This window comes from Dromiciops gliroides, chromosome 3 (genome assembly GCF_019393635.1).
Source record: "Dromiciops gliroides isolate mDroGli1 chromosome 3, mDroGli1.pri, whole genome shotgun sequence".
NCBI classification, from domain to species: domain Eukaryota; kingdom Metazoa; phylum Chordata; class Mammalia; order Microbiotheria; family Microbiotheriidae; genus Dromiciops; species Dromiciops gliroides.
In genome coordinates, this window is record NC_057863.1 from 257542479 (window position 1) to 257564249 (window position 21771).

Here is a 21771-nt window from a genome sequence, read left to right on the forward strand (position 1 = left end):
TCCAATTGCTAGAGCTTTTATTAACACAAACAACAGTGTTTGTCCAAGCCACTACTGTCCAGACCTTGCACTAAAAGTCCACTAACTCATTGGCCCACATCTGTATTGTTTGCATGTGCAGGAAGACTCATAAGTAAATTCTGAAGCCATTTTGGTAGAACTCAATCCAGAAGGCAGTATCTAATTGGTCCTAAGGCAAGCTAATCATAGGATGTAGCAAGTCATGTGGAGGTGGAGGGCACATAAATCCAATTTATCTTTTAGGAACTCCCCTTCTTCCCTTGTACATGCCCACTGGGGAGCTGTCTGCCAAATGAATTTATCTTTATGGGGCTAGGAATAACTCTCCATTTCAGCCACCTAAAAAAGGACAAAGACTATTTCCCATCTGGAGATTCTAATAAATTTGTCTATAAAAGTAAGATCTTAGAGAGTTCACCTAGCCTGTACAAAGCAATTCCATTACACCAAGCCCTCAGGAAGCATTGCTTCAGTGACTCGTCAGGTTTCTCCTTGAACTTCTTCAGCCACCTCAGCTTATTATTAGAGAAGGCCATCCTGACTGCTCCCTCAGAGCAAGGTATCACCCTCTTCCCCAGAGCAGTCTCTTCCTCACTTTAGCTCTCATTTTCATGTCTCATGGGTCTGACATCAGTAGGAACCTGAACTCTGAGTTATAGACCAACAATAACCAATCAATAGCAATCAAGGATGCTAGATTTGGGGCATTCTTTACCCAGTTGGGCAGCCTCCCTCATCACCCACTGAGTTAATTGCTATGTCTGAAGTGGACCCTGCTCCCTGTTCCATAGAGAAGGCTCTTACTATCCAATTGTAAAGGCTCTTGTGACTGGGAGCTATGAAGTATCCCTTCATCAAATCACTTTATTCTTCATTCTTGTTCTCCCCCATCTTAACCATGATCAGAGCCAAGAAGCTATCTCATCTCATGCCAATTGCTGGCTATGGCTAATGTTAGGACTAGGCTTAACACCAGCACCCTATTAGGTCAGACTTGATTTTAAGATAAAATGAGACACTTAAAAGTCATTGGAATTGGGGGCAGCTAGGTGGTTCAGTGGATAGAGCACCGGCCCTGGAGTCAGGAGGACCTGAGTTCAAATCCGGCCTCAGACACTTGATACTTACTAGCTGTGTGACCCTGGGCAAGTCACTTAATCCCAATTGCCTCACCAAAAAAGAAAGAATGAAAGAAAGAAAAGTCATTGGAATTAACAAAAAGAGGGTTGTTTTGATCTAACAAAGCAGCAAGGTTATACAAACAGGTCAAAGTGGGATATAGCTTCTCTAGATCTCCATGTAAAAATAAGTCTGGTCTTTGGGGGTGGGGATCGATAAGTTTCCAGGGACAGCTTTCTTGTTTTTTAGGGGACACTAATCCTTGTTTGGGGAAAAGAAGAGAGCCCTGGTCCCATGTCAGCATACATGGAGAACTTTCCTTTATATTTGGTCTCTTGGAATTACCTGACCCCTGATCAGTAGTGAGATTTCTTGCTCAAAGGATATGTGCATATATACATATAGGTGTATACATACAAACATGTGTTTATGGGATATTTTGGATACACACACACACATACAGATTCAGTAGAGATGTTTTCATCTGATAAATGCACAATGACTTAAATATTTTGTTGGTTACTTTAAGTGCAGTGGGGTGATTGTTTGCTTGATTGGCTCTTGAATTCTACTAATGCCATTTCCTCATCTGAGCTTCATATTGACTTGTTTCTTTTATTATTTCCCTTCAGATTTTTAATAGATAAAAAAGAATGTGATATAATAGTAAGAAAACTAGAATTCGAGTCTTAGGTAATTGGATCATATGCTAGACCTGTTAAAATCACCTACCTGTGTGACTTTAGACAAGTTGCTCAACTTCTCTGGGCTTCAATTTCCTCATCTGTAAAATGAGGGCAGTGATACAACTGATCCCTTATAAAGTCTCATAACTTTAAATGTATCTGAAGAGATTGTATGAATAACCCAACATTATTGGTCTGATGGTCTGATGGTCTGGTGTATGAGGGTCACCTATATTGAAATGGCTAAACACAAGCTTTTCTATCATAGCACATGGTAGGTGACAGGTTATAATAGTCATCATGAGTATGGTCACCATGATAGGTCTTAGGTGTCCCTTCTTTAGATGCCATGGTTTATAGTTCTTTTTGTCTAACACTGTATATAGAATTTGGACTTTTGGCTTGCCTTCTTATAATTATTATTAGTATAAAGACTTGGGGTCCTGTGTATATGTGGGCATATGAATGTGTGTATGTATTTCCTAAACAATTTTTTGGGGGTAACATGGAACATTGGCTTGTTTCCAAAAGAAAGCTCACTAGCTACCTTTTGAACATGTTTTTCTATAGAGGTTGCCAGAACTCTTTTCATTTTTGAGTACCCCTTCATGGTTACTTAATTTAAGTCAGGCTTTTGTGCCATAAGTCATTCTTAAGTGTATATAGAAATACACATGTGTGTTAGCTTTTACCTTCATCATATTATAGCTTTTGGAACAATATCATATAATCAGAATACTATTAATTATTTATTAACTTTTTAATGGTGCATGGGGGCATGTGTTTGCTTTTTGAATAGAGCTGGTTATATATTTACAATTACAGCTGCTAGTGTTTTGTCTTCAAAATGTTTTCATGTTAATTAAAATCAGCCCTTAAATCAAAGACATTATCATAATATACAGTATTTGATACTCCCATTTTGCTTTAGAGATACAAATGAGAATTTCCTGAAAAAGAAAACAAAGAAATCTTTATCAGGTTGGTGATTTTATTTCAAAGATGCTAAAAATTTCACCATTACCCCTGCATATCTTACTACCTTCCTGAATCATTTCCCTTTAACATGTCTTATTAAGTGCTGATAAGGCAATAGCTAAAAATAACCAGCTGTCAAATCATTATTTAAGCCTATTGGAAATTATTCTAAATTACTCAGTGCTGTTGGTTGGCTTCCCACTCACCACCAATCCTGCCTCCACTTCAGCTGCGAGTGCTCTACTGCTGCTTTAAGACTGCAGAACGCTACAAAGGACAGAGGCATGAGACAGGGTTAATACTTAGCTCTGAGTCTCAGAGGCAGAGAAGGTTAGCTGAGGGATCAATGTGATTAAAGCTGTAGGAGAGGAAAGATGTGCCTGTCTGTTTGCTTGCTGCCTGAATGTGGAGGGTGAAGGGTTTGGAACCTGATTTCTGCAGATTCTGGACTGTATATTCCCAGGGATGAGCTCATGCTTGCATTTGAGGATATTTTCACCTGTAGACCTGCTGCTGCAAACCTGCTGCTGTCTCCCTGAGCTAACAACACACCTGGGCTTAAAGCACCCGCCTCCCTCTTTCCTCTGGCTGCATCTTTCTGAAAGAGAAAGCCAGTGAGCAAGTGTCAGTGGAGAAGAGGAGAGACAGATCACTTGCTTTAAGGACAATCAAACACATACACGCATTTTCCAAGCAGCTACACGGCAACCAGCAAAATAAACTGAACTGATCGTCTTCTTAGCTTGTAGCTTTAACCTTGCAGTTGACAAATAGAGAAAAAGAAAGCAAAAGAGTGGAAAGCCAAGCATATAGCTGGAAGAATAGAAAAGAACAGGGGCATGTGGATATTGGCTTTCTCCTTGTTCCAGAGCATCTTGAATGGTGAGTAATATCTTTTATTTGTGATTCATTTAAATGCTGTTAATTGCCAAGAGTGAACTGGGGAATTGTATAATTGGATCAATTGTATTCTCCCCCCCCCCCAGCATTTCAAACCTTGTCCTGTGGGGGAGGGGGACAGGGAAGGTAGGAGGATAGGATGGGAGAGAAATTGCTCTGTAATCATTTAAGCTAGCTTACCTAGCAAAGTGCCAACCCATTCTCTAACTATAGTACTTGATAGCCACCTCATTCAGAATAAAACTAATCTTGATGAGAAATGAATAGATTGGGAAAAAAATCTTTACTTCTTTTACAACTAAAACCAGATGGAGAACAATTCAAATCCCCTATATGAGTATAATGAATAGAACATTGAAACCTTCTAGTTTAAGCTATAAGCATCTTTGTTGTTTAGCTTTACAAAGAAATGTGGTTACACTGGTACAATTTATTTACATTCATATTAAATATTTTCTTTAAAATATATTTTTCAATCTTCATCTCTTCTCTTACTTCACCCCTAAGAAGGTGCTACTCAGTATTCCTAACACTAATTTATGTAAAAATATGCAGTGATAAGCATTACGTCATTTGATGTGCTTACAAATCTTGACATTTATAAAGTTGTGAAAATGTAATAACTGAATGAAGTAAATATTATGGTTTTCTCCCCATAGCCATTTGATATTTTGAAGGATTTTCTTCTTAAGAATTTAAATAGCTATTACTACTTAATGATGTGCACACAATCACTGTGTACAATACCTTAAGTTGTAGTATGACAGAAATATAAATGTACATGTTGATGGTTTTCTCCCAATATCAGAATGATATGCTGGTTTCAGGCATAGCTTGAGAATAGCTGCAGTTTTGAATTACCATTTCAAATTTCTGCACACAGATCAGTCTAAAATTCAATACATGCTGACAGTTAAAATTAAATAATTAAGCAGAATTGACCCCCTAGAAAGAGAGAGAAAAAGAAAATATTATTGTGTGAGAAAGCCCAAGAAGAAAAGGGAAATGTGAGATTTTCCTGGAAGAGACAAATAAACCTGAGTGCAGGCTGAGGAATAAATGCTAGTTGGGTGTACATTTTTATTTATTAAATTACATATTGGATGAAAATATACACATATAACCATCTCTATGTGTATATATGTGTATGCATATATACTAACAAAATTAAGGAAATATGCATTTTAAAATGGCTTCATTTTAAAAGAAAAATTAGAACTGAATTATAGTGTAGATTTTTTTATACTATATTGCCTGTTCATTGAACAAACTGTTCATAAACTTTCATTTTGAAATTTTCTTTGCAGGCAAGCATTACAACAAATTTGACATTATACTTTCTTTTTTTTTTTTCTCTCCTTTCCTCAGAGGGTGCTATACCTTATCTACATCCTCTGTGGAATTTTACCTTAGGGGAATATATTTACATTAGAACATACACAGTGATGCATCATGGAAGTTACAATTTAATATGAAATTGCAGAAAATATTAGAAGACTACCATATGGGTAAAGATATAAGACATTATTTAAGGCCTGTCTAATTTGTCAGCACAAATCCTTGGATTCATCATAAAGCTCATGATTTTAGAAAAATTGTTTTTTAAAAATCCCATTCTATTGAAAGACATGGCACCTTTTAATTGACATATTATAGATTGCTTTTCTTATTGTGAATATGTATTATATCTATTTTATATTCCAAGATCCATAATTTAAGGTGGGGAATCAACCATTATTTTTATGTATTTTTGTACGCATAGAGATATACTAAACATGTGTATGGTTTTTAATCAGCATTTTAAAAAGATAATGTATACGGTCTTGATATTATGTTTAAATTGTATAATCACTGAATAATTATAATCTAGAAATTGTTATTTTGGTTGTTTATGCTATACAAAATAGCTTTTGCATGATGGACTTCATATTAAGTCCATCACTGTGTGAAGACACACATATATGTATATATAACATACACATACACAGTCATTGTGGGTAGTCTTTTCCTATCACTTTCTCAAAAGATCTACTAAAATATGTTGACAGTGATTATTACCTTAAAAGATGCAAGTACATTATCTCTCATAAGGTATACATAGCCAATACAAATGGATATTTTATATGCTGTATTGTGTTTTTAGTTTCCTTCTTTCTGAGTGACCAGGTTAAAACAAAACAAAACAAAACAATAAAACCTACAACCTTCCAAACAAACAAACAAAAGCCTGGGCTTTGAGCTCTTTCACTATTATTGCCAACCTGCTTTAAAGATTTCCCCAATGAGTGGTGACATATAGATAAACATAATCACACTACACATCCCAACATAAGATTACATAAAAGAGTTCAGTTTGGTATGCATTTTTTTATTTGGCCATGCTGTCAAAATCTATAAATAAATACTTCTAATCACACTGGAAGAGAGACTAGATGTTTTCTTCATTTGTTATTTTGAAGTAATATTCATCTATTTCAATGAACTTAGATTTTTAAAATATTCATATTAAAATATTTTTATACCTGAATACACTGAATACTAGGCCCCAAACTGCAATTGATTTGGCATAAAATTAGTTCAGTTAATTTAAGAGCCTAAATAGATTGATATTTTGAGTTTTTATTAAAAGGTACTAAGTTTTAAGAATATTAATTGCATTAATAGTATGTTTTCAACAAAGGGTACATATAGTACTTCAAGTTTCTGATAGATAAAATCTGTTTCTTTGCTTAAAAAGATGCATTATTATAGGACAGTTTGAAATTTAGGTCAAATAATTTTAAGTTGGGAATTCTATTTTTTATTAGATTAAGCTCTTCAATAAATTACCACATGTATTTATCTCAACTATGATATCAATAATAAGCTAAAAGAAGAAAATTGCCAAGTGTTTTGAGATTCTCATATGTACTTTTGTAACAATGCAAGTTCTGCATGTGTATGCATTTAGTCACATTAATTTAAACCCCCAAATTTATTTTAATGAAGAAATACCAATGATAATTTAATATTTATTGTGCATGTTATTGGTCATTAAATTATTGATTATAGCTTTAGAAAGTACATTTAATGAAAGTAAAATTATGTAAATATGCATTCGGATGAGCAATTACTTGGTGTTTCAGACATATATATGTTTATTTCTATTCAGGTTTATCTTACACATACTATGATATACATATATGTTTATAGACACATGCACATAGGTTGTGTGTTTTCTATCATTGTCCTTTCCTTATATGCTATTTTATATGTACAAGCACAGATATACACACATGTGTTTATGTTTGTGTATGTATGTTTATATGCACACATTGTATATAGTAATATTAATGATATATTCACACAATTATACACTTTCTAAATACACACACACAATGAACATTATCCTTCTCTGATATGCAAACCAAATTTGAGATGGGAATAGGGTAGTGGTGTTAACACAGCTATTTGAACAATAAAATAGGATATGCTGAATGTTTCTAGACTTGTCGGTTCCTAATAGGGAATCTGACTACATTCCTAGACCTACATTGCTAGGCCTTGGCATTTTCTTTTTTAGATAGGATATATTACCTCATTAAAAACCTGCTTGAAAACTTTAGATTATACTACCTTGCCACACCTTTGGGTCCTTTAGCCTGATTTGATTCTCTTTTAATTAAAAAAAAAGTGAATGAATGAGTACATGATGACAATTTTTATTTAATATGATTTTTTCCTCCTTATCTTAAGGAAGCTACATATACATTTCAAATTCATTTTTGTACCTCTGGAATTAGGTTATTGTGCACCTTCTGTAGGAAAAAAAATCAGTATAAGTTATATGGTGATAAATGATAGGAATTCCATTTCTGATTTTTTTTTAACCTTTGATTGTATGTTCTGTTACTTTCACTGAACTCAATGAATAACAAGGAAGAACTGATAAACCATGTTGGTTGTGGGGTAGGGGAAGAATTGCCTCCAAAAATTGCCAAACTTAAGTCCCTAATTCAGTGCCGTTAATGTGCATAATTATATTTATCTCTAAAAAGTATTTTGTCATGGATATTTATTTTGGGAAGAAGATATGAAAAGTATCTCAAATGAATTCATGATAACTAAAAAAGCACAGCAAAACAGATATCTCATGAGAATTTCCTTTTATGTATATGTTTGCATGTGTACGACTGTATGAATTTTCACTGGTATTTCCAATGCCTGGAATTCTCTCCCTCCTTATATCCAACTCCTGACTTCCCTGGCTTCATTCAGGTCCCAGTTAAAATCTTACCTTCTGTGAGAAGCATTTCTCAAACCCCATTAATGTTAGTGCTTTCGCCCGAAGATTATCCTCAATTTATCCTGTATGTCCATGGTTGTTTGCATGTAGTCTCCAAAATTAGACTGTGAGCTTATTGAAAGAAGGGACTCACTCTCTCTCTCTCTCTCTCTCTCTCTCTCTCTCTCTCTCTCTCTCTCTCTCTCTCTCTCTCTCTCTCTCTGTATCCCTAGGACTCATTATAGTGCTTGGCACAGAGTAGGCACTTAATAAATGCTTGTTGACTAATTGTTGATACTGACTATAAACATAATCACACATATATGATGTGTGTAATGAAACAAAATAGCAAATTTAAGTTTAAATTGACATTAGTGTTTAGCATTTGTTTAAAAAGTGAGCACCCCAAATTCTTACCCTAACATTATAAATTCATTTTATAATAGGAAATCCAATATTACTTTCCAAATGTAAGCACTCATATTTTCTTTGTTTTTGTTTTCTTCAAAGCCACAGAGACATTTGTGTGAAGGTCAATCTATTGTTAATATTAATATGCACATTATAGAAAATCCCTTTATAGTATTATTAAAATGTACTATTTAGATACAAATTAGAAACGTGTGATCATTTTACTAAGTCTGTCAGAGATTGTTACATGCTGTCTACATGTCAAGTATTTTATGTCATAGGACACTAGTGGGCAGCAAAACACACAAAACAGGTAATATTTCCCAATAGCAGGAACAAAATCAACCTTCTATATATAGAGTGGATGGTGCTTTCCTGAATGTTTTTGTTATGTTGACTTCCAAAGTTCGCTTCAATCTACCTTCTCTTTTGCAAAATCAATGAATAACAAATAATTTAGAGACTATGGAAATATTTGTTTGCAGGTTTGAAAATGAGTAGTATTTCACAACCCAGAAGTTATAGAAGAGCTATGCTCAGGGTAAAGGAAGTTATGTAAAAGCTTGTGGAAACATTTTGTATTTTATTTATTATATAAGTGTCTATGAGACAAAGAAATAAGGTTGAAATTTGAGACAGGCATTCTTAACCTTTTTTTTTTTTTTTTGTCACGTACCTCTTTGGCAATCTAGTGAATCCTGTGATCCCAGAAAAGTGTTTTTGAATACATAAAGCCAAGTACATAAAATTATAAAGGAAACCAACTATATTGAAATACAGTTATCAAAGTATTTTTTTAAGTTCATGAACCACAGGTTAAGAACTGCTGCTGTAGAAGATTGCCCTTCATAGACACAGGATTTCAAAAAGAAATTTCTCCAGTCTCCGAGGTTGAAGATCAACTGACCTTCTAATGTGATTACAGAAAGCAGTGGCTCCTAGTGATGATCAATTATAGAAGTAATGTTAATAGATGACAGCTTATCAATCTGATATAGCAGCAGCTTGTGTGTTGGACATTAAGAAAGACTAATTCAGCCCCAGGCACCCTGGGTTGCAAATGCTAGCCTGTTTTTTCTATTAATTCTCCACATTTTAAATATATTAGAATAACACTTGCTTTTTCTTACCCCATGTTTTTATTTCTAGTCTCTCTCCTTTTAAAAAAATCTATTTAGAAAGAAAATAAATTGAATGTTGCATTTTTCTAGCAAATATATATTTCATTTTCCATGAAATAAAAAATAGTTATATATAAACAAACATACATAGACATATACAAACATATATAGATATATAGAGAAACATATGTAGACAAAGACAACTTTAATTTTATCTTACAAAATATTTACCTAATGTTAATTTAGAAATGAACTTATGAATTTTTTCTTTTTATCCTCTTCTCAAGAAATAAATTAGGTATTTGCTAAAGAATTTATTGGATAAGTTTCCAACAGATTTTCTTCTGTTCTTCATAATGATTTAAATTAGGATATTTGACACATTTGCCTATTTGCAACCTTCATCTTTTGAAGGCTCTTTGGCTCATTTGGATTAAGCAATACATAATAGAAAATAAGAATAAACCTGGGGAGCTTTCATTTTGATGTATGCAAATACACAGACAGTATGGAAAATCAAGAAATACAATATATAAAATCAACATTTACTTTATCCCTGAGGCCATTGGAAAATATTTTATTCTTATGGTCACCTAATACATCAGGAAAAATATCTTCTTAAATCTTATTCATTTGGAGAAAGCACACCATCATTTTCTTAACCATTCCATTGATCTTTGGGCCTCTGTTAAATGTTTGCTTAATAATTGAAACAAATTTAAATTACTATCTTTAGCTAAGTAAAAAAAAATGTACATATGCAACTAATAATATAGCTTTACCCAGATGATAGACTTTTTGTTATCAAAATCAAGTTATATTTTACAGATTTCTTATGTTATTATGGATACCAATCTTTTAATTTTTATCATTTGAATTAATCATCAATTTCTATCTATTGTGAATTGCACAAATTATAAGTCAATATCATGTGATGAAAGACAGCTTGGAGAATGTTGCCCAGAGTCTAAGATCTAAAATCAGGTAGACCAGAGTTCAAATTTGACTTCAGACACTTCCTAGCTCTGTGACCCTTAAGAAGTCACTTAACATCTTTTTGCCTCAGTGTCTTCATCTATAAAATAGGAATAAAATGTCATAGGACTGTTGGGAAAAGCAAATCAGATAATATGATAAAAACATGTAGCATAGTGGTCAGCACATAGTAGGTAAGATATAAATGCTTATTTCCTCCCTCCTGTAAGTATAAGATTAAGACTAAGAAATATAGAAATAATTTTAAGGTAGTTATTGTATGTTTATACAAAATGATGGACATTAATGCTTCATACCTAAGATACCTATTGTTATTTTTTCTCAGAAGTCAGTAAAATTTAAGAGTTTATTAATTATTCTATTTATGTAAAAACATTTTTAAAATGAAGAAATTGTGTCAGAGAGATGGTAAAGAAAAAAGAAAAGAGAATATATGAACATATCTCCTACATGCCTAATATCTACCTTCTCTTTAGACAATTAAAACACAGAATTTCAGAGTGAAAATTTTAGTAAATCTTGGACAATTGTTGATCATTTTTTGATCAGATAAACATTCTAGAAAGGGAGTAAGTTAAAGACATCATGTGTGCTATCTGTTGGCTCAACAGATTGTTATTTTAAGGCACAGAACTATTTAAAGTTTATTACTTATTTTGTTGAGGCAAGAGGGCTTCTTTGGGGCTTGTGTCTTGATAGTTCTTAACCTGTCAAGGTGTGAAAAATGTATTGATAGAGCTGATTTGCTGTGGTTGTGGTTTTTTAGTTTTGAATAAAAATTGGTCTAGTACATTTATGTCAACCTGCTTTTATGGCCTAATATCCCTTTTTAGATCTTCATGCTCTTTCCTATTGTTTTAGTGATTTCTAAATGTATGAAAACATGTAAGCTTAAGTAAGCTATTTTACCTCTGTAAGAGAAAGAAGTGTAAAATGAACTCTAGGGTTTTGAGGTCTAAATTTAATTGCTAATATTTAATTTTATTTTGCTAGAGAGGCTTATTATTTTTATTTATTACATTGGATTTATTTTTAAACATATTTCCACATTAGTCATGTTATAAGAAAAAAATCAGAACAAAAGGAAAAAACATCAAAAACATAGAAATAAGAACAATAACAAACAAGCAACAACAAAAGTGAAAATAGTATTCTTCAATCTACATGATAATTTATTTTAAAAAATAATTGATTTTTTCACAATTACATGGAAAAACAATGTTTAACATTTAAAAAAAATTAAATTCCAAATTCTCTTCCTCCTTGTTTTCCTCCACCCACCTCCACCTAAGATGGTAATCATTTTGATATAGGTTATATATGTGCAATTATGCAAACCATATTTTCATATTAGTCATGTTGTTGAAAGAAAACACAGACCAAAATAAAAAACTAAAAAAAATAAAGTGAAAAGTAGTATGCTTTGATTTATATTCAGATTCCATCAATTCTTTTTCTGAAGGATAGCAATGTTCTCCATGGGCACTATGTAATTGTGTTGGATCATTGTATTGCTGAGAACTGTTAAACCATTCATGATCATCATTACCATATTGGATACTGTGTACAATGTTCCACTTCTGCTCATTTCACTTTGCATCAATTCATGTGTCTTTATAGGTTTTTTCTGAAAGCATTCTGCTTATCATTTCTTGTAGTACAATAATATTCCATCACAATCATATAGCACAACTGGTTCAGATACTTCCTGTTTAGTGGACATTCTCTAGATTTCCAATTTTTAGATACCCCAAAAAGAGCTGCTATACATATTTTGTACAAATGTGTCTTTTTCCTTTTTCTCCCATATCTTTGGTATTCAGATATAGTAGTGTTATTACTATATCAAATAGTATGAACAGTTTGATAGCCCTTTGGGAATTGTTCTAAATTGTTCTCTAGAATGGTTGGATCAGTTCACAACTTCACCAAGTATGTGTTAGTGTTCCAATTTCCCCACATACCTTCCAACATTTATCATGTCCCTTTCTGTCATATTGGTCAATATTATAGATGTGAGGCGGTACCTCAGAGATGTTTCAATTTGCATTTATCACAGCATCAATGTATTCATGTGAAATCATCCTTTTTATGTACTTTGACCATTTATCAATTAAGGAATAACTTGTATTCTTACAAATTTGACACTGTTCTCTATATATTTGAGAAATGCTGCTTTTATCAGACACATTTGCTGCAAAATTTTCTCCTAGCATCTTGCTTTTAATCTAATCTTGGTTGCATTGGTTTTGTTTGTGCAAAACCCTTTTAATTTAATATAATAAAAATTTATTTATTTTATATCACAATATTCTCTATCTCTAATTTAATCCTAAATTGGTCCATTCTCTAAAGATCTGACAGGTAAATTATTCCTTGCTTTCTTAATTTGTTAATGGATCAGTCTTTAAATAGAGTAGCCATTTTGACCTTATCTTGGTATATGGTGTAAGATGCTGGTGTATTCCTGGTTTCTGCATAACCACTTTCCAGTTTTCCCAGCAGTTTTAGTCATGTAGTGAGTTGTTCTTCCAAAAACTTGGAATTTGGAGTTTATTAAATATTGTATAACTATGGTCATAAACTATTGTCTATTGTGTACCTAATCTATTACACTGATCCACCACACTGTTTTTTAGCTTGGACCAGATGGTTTTGATGACTTTGTAATACAGTTTGAGATATGATACTGCTATTCCACCTTTCACATTTTCCCCCATTTATTCCCTGGCTTTTCTTGACTTTTTGTTCTTCCAGATGAATTTTGTTACTATTTGTTCTAGCTCTATAAAATAATTTTTGGGTAGTCTGATTGGTATGGGATTTAATCAGTAAACTAATTTAGGAAGAATTGTCATTTTTATTATATTGGCTTAGCCTACCCATGAGCAGTTAATATTTTTCCAGTTGTTTAGATATGACTTTATTTGTATGAAAAATGTTTTGGAATTGTGTTCATATAGTTCCTGGGTTTGTCTTGGCAGGTAGACTCCCATTATATTTTTTTGTTTACAGTCATTTTAAATGGAATTTCCTTTAAAAAAAATCTCTTGCTGCTGCACTTTGTGGGTAATATATAAGAATGCTGATGATTTATGTGTGCATATTTTACATCCTACAACTTTGCTAAAGCTGTTAATTATTTCAACTAGTTTATTCTTTAGGATTCTCTATGTATAACATCATGTTGCCTATTCTAATTTCTTAAATTTCTTTTTCTTCTCTTATTGCTATAGCTAGTACTTCTAGTACAATATTGAATATTAGTGGTGATATTCAGCACCTGTGCTTTAGCCCTGATATTACTGGGAAGCATCCTAGCTTATTCCCATTACAAATAATAATTGCTGATGGTTTTAGATGGATACTACTTACAATTTTAAGAAAAGTTCCATTTTTCCTATGCTTCCTAGTATTTTTATATGAATGGGTGTTTTATTTTGTCAAAAACTTTTCCTGAATCTTTTGAGAAAATAATAGGATTTCTGTTTTTTTTTATTGATAAGATCAGTTATGCTGATAGTTTTCCTAATATTGGAACAGTCCTACATTTGTGATATAAATGCCACGTGGTCATAGTGTTTGATTCTTGTGATATATATCTATACATATATATGTATGTATGTATATGTGTGTACATATATATAACTAGTATTTTTTCATAAAAGAATTTTATTATTTTCCAGTTACATATAGAGATAGTTTTCAACATTTGTTTTTATGATATTTCTAGTTACAAATTTTTCTCCCTCCCTCCTCTCCCTCCCCCTTCCAGCAGACAGCAAACAATCTGATAAAGGTTATATATGTATATAAGTATATATATATATATACATATATATATATACACAGTCATATCAAACATATTTCTGCATTAGTCATGCTGTGAAAGAAGAGAGCAAAAAAGGAAAAACCTCAAAACAAACAAACAAACAAAAAACATAGAAATAGTATGGTTCCATTCGCATCTAGATTCCATAGTTCTTTTTTTCTGGATTTGGAGAGCATTTTCCATCATGAGTTCTTTGGAACTATCTTGGGCCATTGTATTGCTGAGAAGAGTCAACTCTATCACAGTTGATCAACACATAATGTTGTTGATACTGTGTACAATGTTCTCCAGGTTCTGCTTATCTCACTCAGCATCAGTTCATATAAGCCCTTCCACGTTTCTCTGAAATCTGTCTGCTTATCATTTCTTACAGCACAGTAGTATTCCATTACATTCATATACCACAACTTTTTCAGCCATTCCCTAATTGATGGGCATCCCCTCAATTTCCAATTCTTTGCCACCACAAAAAGAGCAGCTATAAATATTTTTGTATATGTGAATCCTTTTCCCCTTTTTATGATCGCTTTGAGAAAAAAACCTAATAGTGGAATTTTTGGGTAAAAGGGTATGCATTGGGCATAGTTCCAAATTACTCTCTAGAATCGTTAGATCAGTTCAAAGCTCTACCAACAATGCATTAGTGTTCCAATTTTCCCACAGCTTTTCCAACATTTATTATTTTTCTTTTTTGTCATATTAGCCAATCTGATAGGTTTCAGGTGTACCTCAGAGTTGTTTTAATTTGCATCTCTCTAATCAATGGTGATTTGGAGCATTTTTTTCATATGGCAATAGATAGCTTTGATTTCTTCATAAGATAATTGCCTGTTCATATCCTTTGACCATTTTTCAATTGGGGATTGATTTGCATTCTTATAAATTTGATTTAGTTTCTGATATATTTTAGAAATGAGGCCTTTATCAAAAATACTGGCTATAAAAATTGTTTCCCAGCTTTCTGCCTCCCTTCTAATTTTGTATGTGTTGCTTCCATTTGTACAAAACCTTTTTAATTTAATGTATTCAAAATCATCCATTTTGCATTTCATAATATTCTCTATCTCTTATTTGGTCATAAACTATTCCACTTTCTATAAATCTGAGAGGTAAACTTTTCCTTCCTCTCCTAATTTACCTAACGTACCCATTTTGACCTTATTTTAGTATAAGGTGTAATGTGTTCATCTATGCCTAGTTTCTGCCATACTCTCCCAGTTTTCCCAGAAGTTTTTGTCAAATACTGAGTTCCTATCCCAGAAGCTGGAGTCTTTGGGTTTGTCAAACAGTACATTACAAAAGTAATTTACTGCTGTGTCTCCGATTCCATTGATCCACCACTCTATTTCTTAGCCAGTAACAAATAGTTTTGATGACTGCCACTTAATCATAAAGCTTCAGATTTGGTACAGCTAGTCCATTTTCCTGTGCATTTTTTATTAGTTCCCTTGATATACTTGATCTTTTGTTTTTCCAGATCAATTTTGTTATTATTTTTTCTATCTCTATAAAGTAATTTTTAGGTAGTTCTGATGGGTATGACAGTGAATTAAATAAATTAATTTAGGTAGAATTGTCATTTTCATTTTATTAGCTCAGCCTATCCGTGAGCAATTGATATTTTCCAGTTATTTAGATCTGATTTGATTTGTGTGAAAAGTGTTTTGCAATTGTGTTCATAAAGTTCCTGGGTTTGTCTTGGCAAGTGGACTCCCAAGTATTTTATATTATCCACTGTTACTTTAAATGGAATTTCACTTTCTATTTCTTGCTGCTGGATTTTGTTGGTCATGTATAGAAATGCTGATGATTTATGTGGATTTATTTTATATCCTGAAACTTTGCTAAAGTTGTTAATTGTTTCAAGTAGCTTTTTAGTTGATTCTCTAGGATTTTCAAAGTATACCATCATATCATCTGCAAAGAGTGATTGTTTTGTTTCCTCATTGCTTATTCTAATTCCTTTAATTCCCTTTGCTTCTTTTATTGCTAAAGTTAATATTTCTAGTACAATATTAAATAATAGAGGTGATAATGGACATCCCTGTTTCACCCCTGATCTTATTGGGATTGCCTCTAACTTATCTCCATTACATATAATGTTTGCTGATGGTTTTAGGTAGATACTGTTTATTATTTTAAGGAAAGCTTCACCTATTCCTATGTATTGCTAGTATTTTACTTAAAATTTTTCATCAATATTTATTAGTGAAATTGGTCTCTAGTTTTCTTTCTCTGTTTTTGCTCTTCCTGGTTTGTGTCATAAAAAGAATTTGGTAGGACTCCTTATTTGCCTATTTTCCTAAATAGTTTACATATTATTGAAATTAAATGTTCTTTAAATATTTGGTAGAATTCACTTGTGAATCCATCTCCCCTTAAAATGGATTTCATTTATGGCTTATTCAATTTCTTTTTCTAAGATGGGGTTAAGTATTCTATTTTATCTTTAGTTAATCTGGGGGATTTATATTTTTGTAAATGTTCATTCATTTCACTTAGATTGTCAGATTTATTGGCACATAATATGCAAAAGAGCTCCTAATAATTGTTTTAATTTCCTTTTCAGTGGTGATGAATTCACCATTTTCATTTTTGATACTGGTATTTTCCTTTCTTCTTCTTTTAAAATTAAATTAAGCAATTTGTGACTATTTTTTATAAGACCAACTCTTTGTTTTGTTTAATAGGTCATTTGTTTTCCTACTTTCAACTTTGTTCATCTCTCCTTTGATTTTCATGATTTCCAATTTGGTGTTTAATTGAATATTTTTATTTTTTTCTAGTTTCTTTTTAGTTGCTTGCTCAATTAATTAATCTTCTCTTTTTCTATTTTATTGATGTAAGCATTTAGAGATATGAAATTTCCCATAAGTACTACTTTGGCTATATCCCATAAATTTAGGTATGTTGTTTCATTCTTGTCATAAATTTTAATGAAATTATTGGTTGTTTCTATGATTTGTTCTTTGACCTACTTATTCTTTAGGATTAGATCAGTTAGTCTGTAATGATTTTTTAAATTTCTTTCCACTGCCTTTGCTTGAATATAATGTTCATTGCATTGTGATCTGAAAAGGATGCATTTAATACGTCTGTATTTGCTTGTGAGTTTTTATGCCCCAATATATGGTCAATTTTTATGTAGGTGCCATGTACCACTGAGAAAAAGATATATTTCTTTGTATTTTCATTTTGTTTTTTTCCAATGGTCTAGGATAGCTAACTTTCCTAAAATTCTATTTACTTCCTTAACTTCTTTCTGGTTTACATTTTTGTTTAGATTTATCTATTTTTCAGAGAGAAATGCTGAAGTTTCCTATTATTACAGTTTCATTGTCTATTTCTTCTTGTAACATATTTAATTTATCCCTTAAAAATCAAATGCTATGTAATTTGGTGCATATGTTTAGCATTGTTTTTAATATATTGTCTATGGCACTTTTTAGCCAGATGCATTTTCCTTATTTCTTTTAATTAGATCTATAATTGTGTTTTCTTTTTCTGAGATCATGATTGCTACCCCTGCTTTTTATTTTTGCTTCAGCAGAAGCACAATAGGTTCTGCTTCAGGAGCCCACTTACTTTTATTCTGGGTGTCTCTCTTTTTCCATGTTTTTTCTTTTATAAACGAAATATTGTAGGATTCTGGTTTTTAAACTACTTTGCTATCCTCTTCCATCTTATTGGTGAATTTTCCCCACTCCTATCCATGGTTTTGATTACTAACTGTATTTCTCTCCATTCTATTTCCCCTTGTTTAGTCTTTCATTTCTTTCTCCTTTTACCCTGTTCCTCTTCAACTGTGTGGGGTTTTTTTGGGGTGAGGCAATTGGGGTTAAGTGACTTGCCCAGGGTCACACAGGTAGTAAGTGTCAAGTATCTGAAGCCAGATTTGAACTCAGTTACTCCTGACTCCAGGGCCAGTGCTTTATCCACTGTGTCACCTAGCTGCCCCTTCAACTGTGTTTTGATTCTGACCACAGCCTCCCCTAATCCACCATTCATTCTATCAGTCCCACTTTCTTCTTTAATCTCCCTTTCCTCTGACTTCCCTATAGAGTAAGATAGATATTCTCTATCCATGTTATTCCCCCTTTGACCCATTTCTGATAAGAGTAAGTTTTAAGAAATGCCTACCCACACCCACCTTTCCCTCCACTCCAACAGGAATTTCATGCCTCTTCATGTGAGATAATTTACCCCATTCTACATCTCCCTTCCCTCTTCTCTAAGTGTGATTCTCCTTCTCAACTCTAATTTATTTCAAGATTATTACAACAATGTCAACATATACCCACTCCCACTGTCTATGTATACTATTTCTAACTGATCTAATAGTGATAAAGTTTTTCACAGTCATGTCATTTTTCCACATAGGGATGTAAATATTTTAACATTATTGAATCCCCTATATTTTGTTTTCCCTATTTCCCTTTTTATGTTTTTTCTTGAGTCTTGTATTTTAAAATAAAATTTCCTGTTCAGCTCTGGTCCTTTCATCAGGAGTGCTCGAAAGTCATTTATTTCATTGAGTGTCCATTTTGTCCCTGAAGGATAATAATCAATTTTGCTGGGTAGGTGATTCTTAGTTGTAATCCTAGATGCTTTTCCCTCTAGAATATCATATTTAAAAACCTACAGTTCTTGGGGCAGCTAGGTGGCGCAGTGGATAAAGCACTGGCCTTGGATTCAGGAGTACACGAGTTCAAATCCAGCCTCAGACACTTGACACTTAACTAGCTGTGTGACCCTGGGCAAGTCACTTAACCCTTATTGCCCTGCAAAAATAAAAAAAAAAAACAAAAACATAAAAACCTACAGTTCTTTAATGGATAAGCTGCCAAATCATTTACAGTCTTGGCTGTGGCTCCATGATATTTGAATTGTTTCTTTCTGGTTGCTTGCACTACATTCTCCTTGATTTCAGGGCTTTGGATTTTGGTTATAATATTCCCAAGTTTTCATTTTAGGATCCCTTTAAGGAGGTGGTTGGGGGATTCTTTCAATGTATATTTAACTTTCTACTTCAAGGACAGCAAGGCAGTTTTGCTTCAAATATTATGTCCAGGCTCCTTTTTTATCATGGTGTTCAACATTCAATAATTCTTAAATTGTCTCTCCTGAAAGTATTTTTAGGTTACTTGTTTTGCCAATAAGATCTTTCACATTTTCTTCCCTTTTTCATGTTTTTGATTTTGTCTAATTGTTTCTTGGTGTCTCATGGAGTCATGAGCTTCTACTTGCCCAATTCTAATTTTTAAGTAATTATTTTCTTCAGTGAACTTTTGTTTCTTCTCTTCCACTTGGCCAATTCTAACTTGAAGTAGATATTTTCTTCAGTGAATTTGTCTTATCCATTAGGCAATTCTACTTTTTAAATAGCTATATTTTATTTAATAGTATTCTATTTTTTCCAAGTACATGTAAAAACAATTTTCAACATTCATTTTTTGAAGGATTTTGTGTTCCAATTTTACTCCCTTTCCCTTCCCTCTCCCCTCCCCAAGATGGCAAGTAATCTGATATGTTATACATGTGCAAGCTTATAAAACACATTTCCACATTAGACATTGTGAAAGAAGAAACAGAACAGAAGGAAAAAAAATGAAAAATAGAGAAAATAATATGCTATGATCTACATTCAAAGTACATCAGTTCTTTTTCTGGATTTGTAGGCATTTTCCATCTTGGGTCCTTTGTAACTGCCTTGGATCATTGTATTGCTGAGAAGAGCTAAGTCATTTATAGTTGATCATCAGACAATGTTGCTCTTACTGGGTACAATGTTTTCCTGGTTTTCTGTTCATTTCACTTTGCTTCTGTTTTTATTTTTCCTGAAATCTGCCTGCTCATAATTTCTTATTGCACATTACATTCATGTACCATAACTTGTTCATCCATTCCCCAGTTGATGGGCATCCCCTCAATTTCCAATCCTTTGCAACCACAAAAAGAGCTTCAATAAATATTTTCTGCTTTTTTTTTTTTTTTTTGTGATTTCTAGGATACAGACCCAATAGTGGTATTGCTAGATCAAAGGGTATGCACAGTTTAATCGCCCTTCAGGCATGGTTACAAATTGTTCTCCAGAATGGTTGGATCAGTTCACAACTACACCAACATTGCATTAGTGTCTCAATTTTCCAACATCTTCTCTAATATTTATCATTTTCCTTTTTTGTCATATTAGCCAAACTGATAGGTGCAAGGTGGTCCCTCAGAGTTTTTGTTTTTTTATTTGAATTTTTCTAATCAATGTTGATTTAGAATATTTTTCCATATAACTATAGATAGCTTTGATTTCTTCATCTGAAAACTGCCTGTTCATATTCTTTCACCATTTAGCAATTTGAGAATGACTTGTATTCTTATAATTTGACTCAGTTCATTATGTATTTGAGAAATAATACTTTTATCAGAACCATTTCCCAGCTTTCTGCTTTCTTTCTAATCTTGGTTGCATTGCTGAAACTAGTATTTCTACACTGTGTTAAATAGTCTTGATGATAATGGGCATTTTTCTTTTACCTTTTATCCCATTGGAAAGTCTTCTAACATTTTTTCCATTATTTACTGTTTCTCTTTTGGATTGAGGTAGATATCATTTACTATATTATCTAAACATACATTTATTTCTCTTTTTTCTAGAATTTTTAGAACTCTAGATGAATTTTTTAAAGCCTTCTTAGCACCTATTGTTATAATAATGATGGGTTTTTTGCTATTATTAACACACACATATGTTTATATATAATGCTATATATAATACTTATATAATGTTTCTATTATACATGTATGTATAGGTGCATGGGTATATATATGTATATGTATACATATATAAAAACACACACACACTATATATATATAATATTGAATCACCCTTGCATTCCTGGAATAAATCCATGGTCCAAGATTATAATCATGCTCATATATTTCTGAAAACTACTTGCTAATATTTAAATTTTTGTGTCAATATTTGTTAGTGTAATCAGTCTATATTTTTCTTTGTTTTATATCTCCCTGATTGAGATATCAAGATCATATATTTTTCATAAAACTAAACTAGAAGACTATATTATTTTCCTATTATTACAAACATTGCAGATAATATTAGAATAAATGTTATTTGAATAGCTGATATAATTCACTTATGAATATATCTTGCCTTTGAGGATTTTTTCTATCAGAGTTCACATATGTCTCATTCATTTTTTTCTGATGTTGCTTTTTCAAAAAAATTATATTTCCTCTTTTGCTTTTCTTTATGTTTATTGTTTTGTAAGTATTCATACATTCCAATAAATTGTTGTTGTTGTTAGCATATAATTGGATAAAATAATTTCTTGTTATTTCCTTTATTTTTTCTTCATTTGTTTTCTCCCTTTTTGCTTTTGACAGAAAAAATTGTTTTCTTCTCCTTAAAAATATCATCTGTTCATC

The 21771-nt window shown here is 32.3% G+C and overlaps 1 protein-coding gene across 1 annotated transcript in view; it reads left to right on the forward strand.

The window, feature by feature from the left end:
- Window positions 1-3027: 3027 nt before the first annotated feature.
- Window positions 3028-21771, forward strand: part of DSCAM (DS cell adhesion molecule) — a 715945-nt gene continuing 697201 nt past the window's right edge. The window contains exon 1 of the mRNA XM_043997664.1: window positions 3028-3686. Within this exon, the coding sequence (XP_043853599.1) occupies window positions 3644-3686 (43 nt within the window). The 5' untranslated portion in view covers window positions 3028-3643. The remainder of the gene's footprint in view (window positions 3687-21771) is intronic.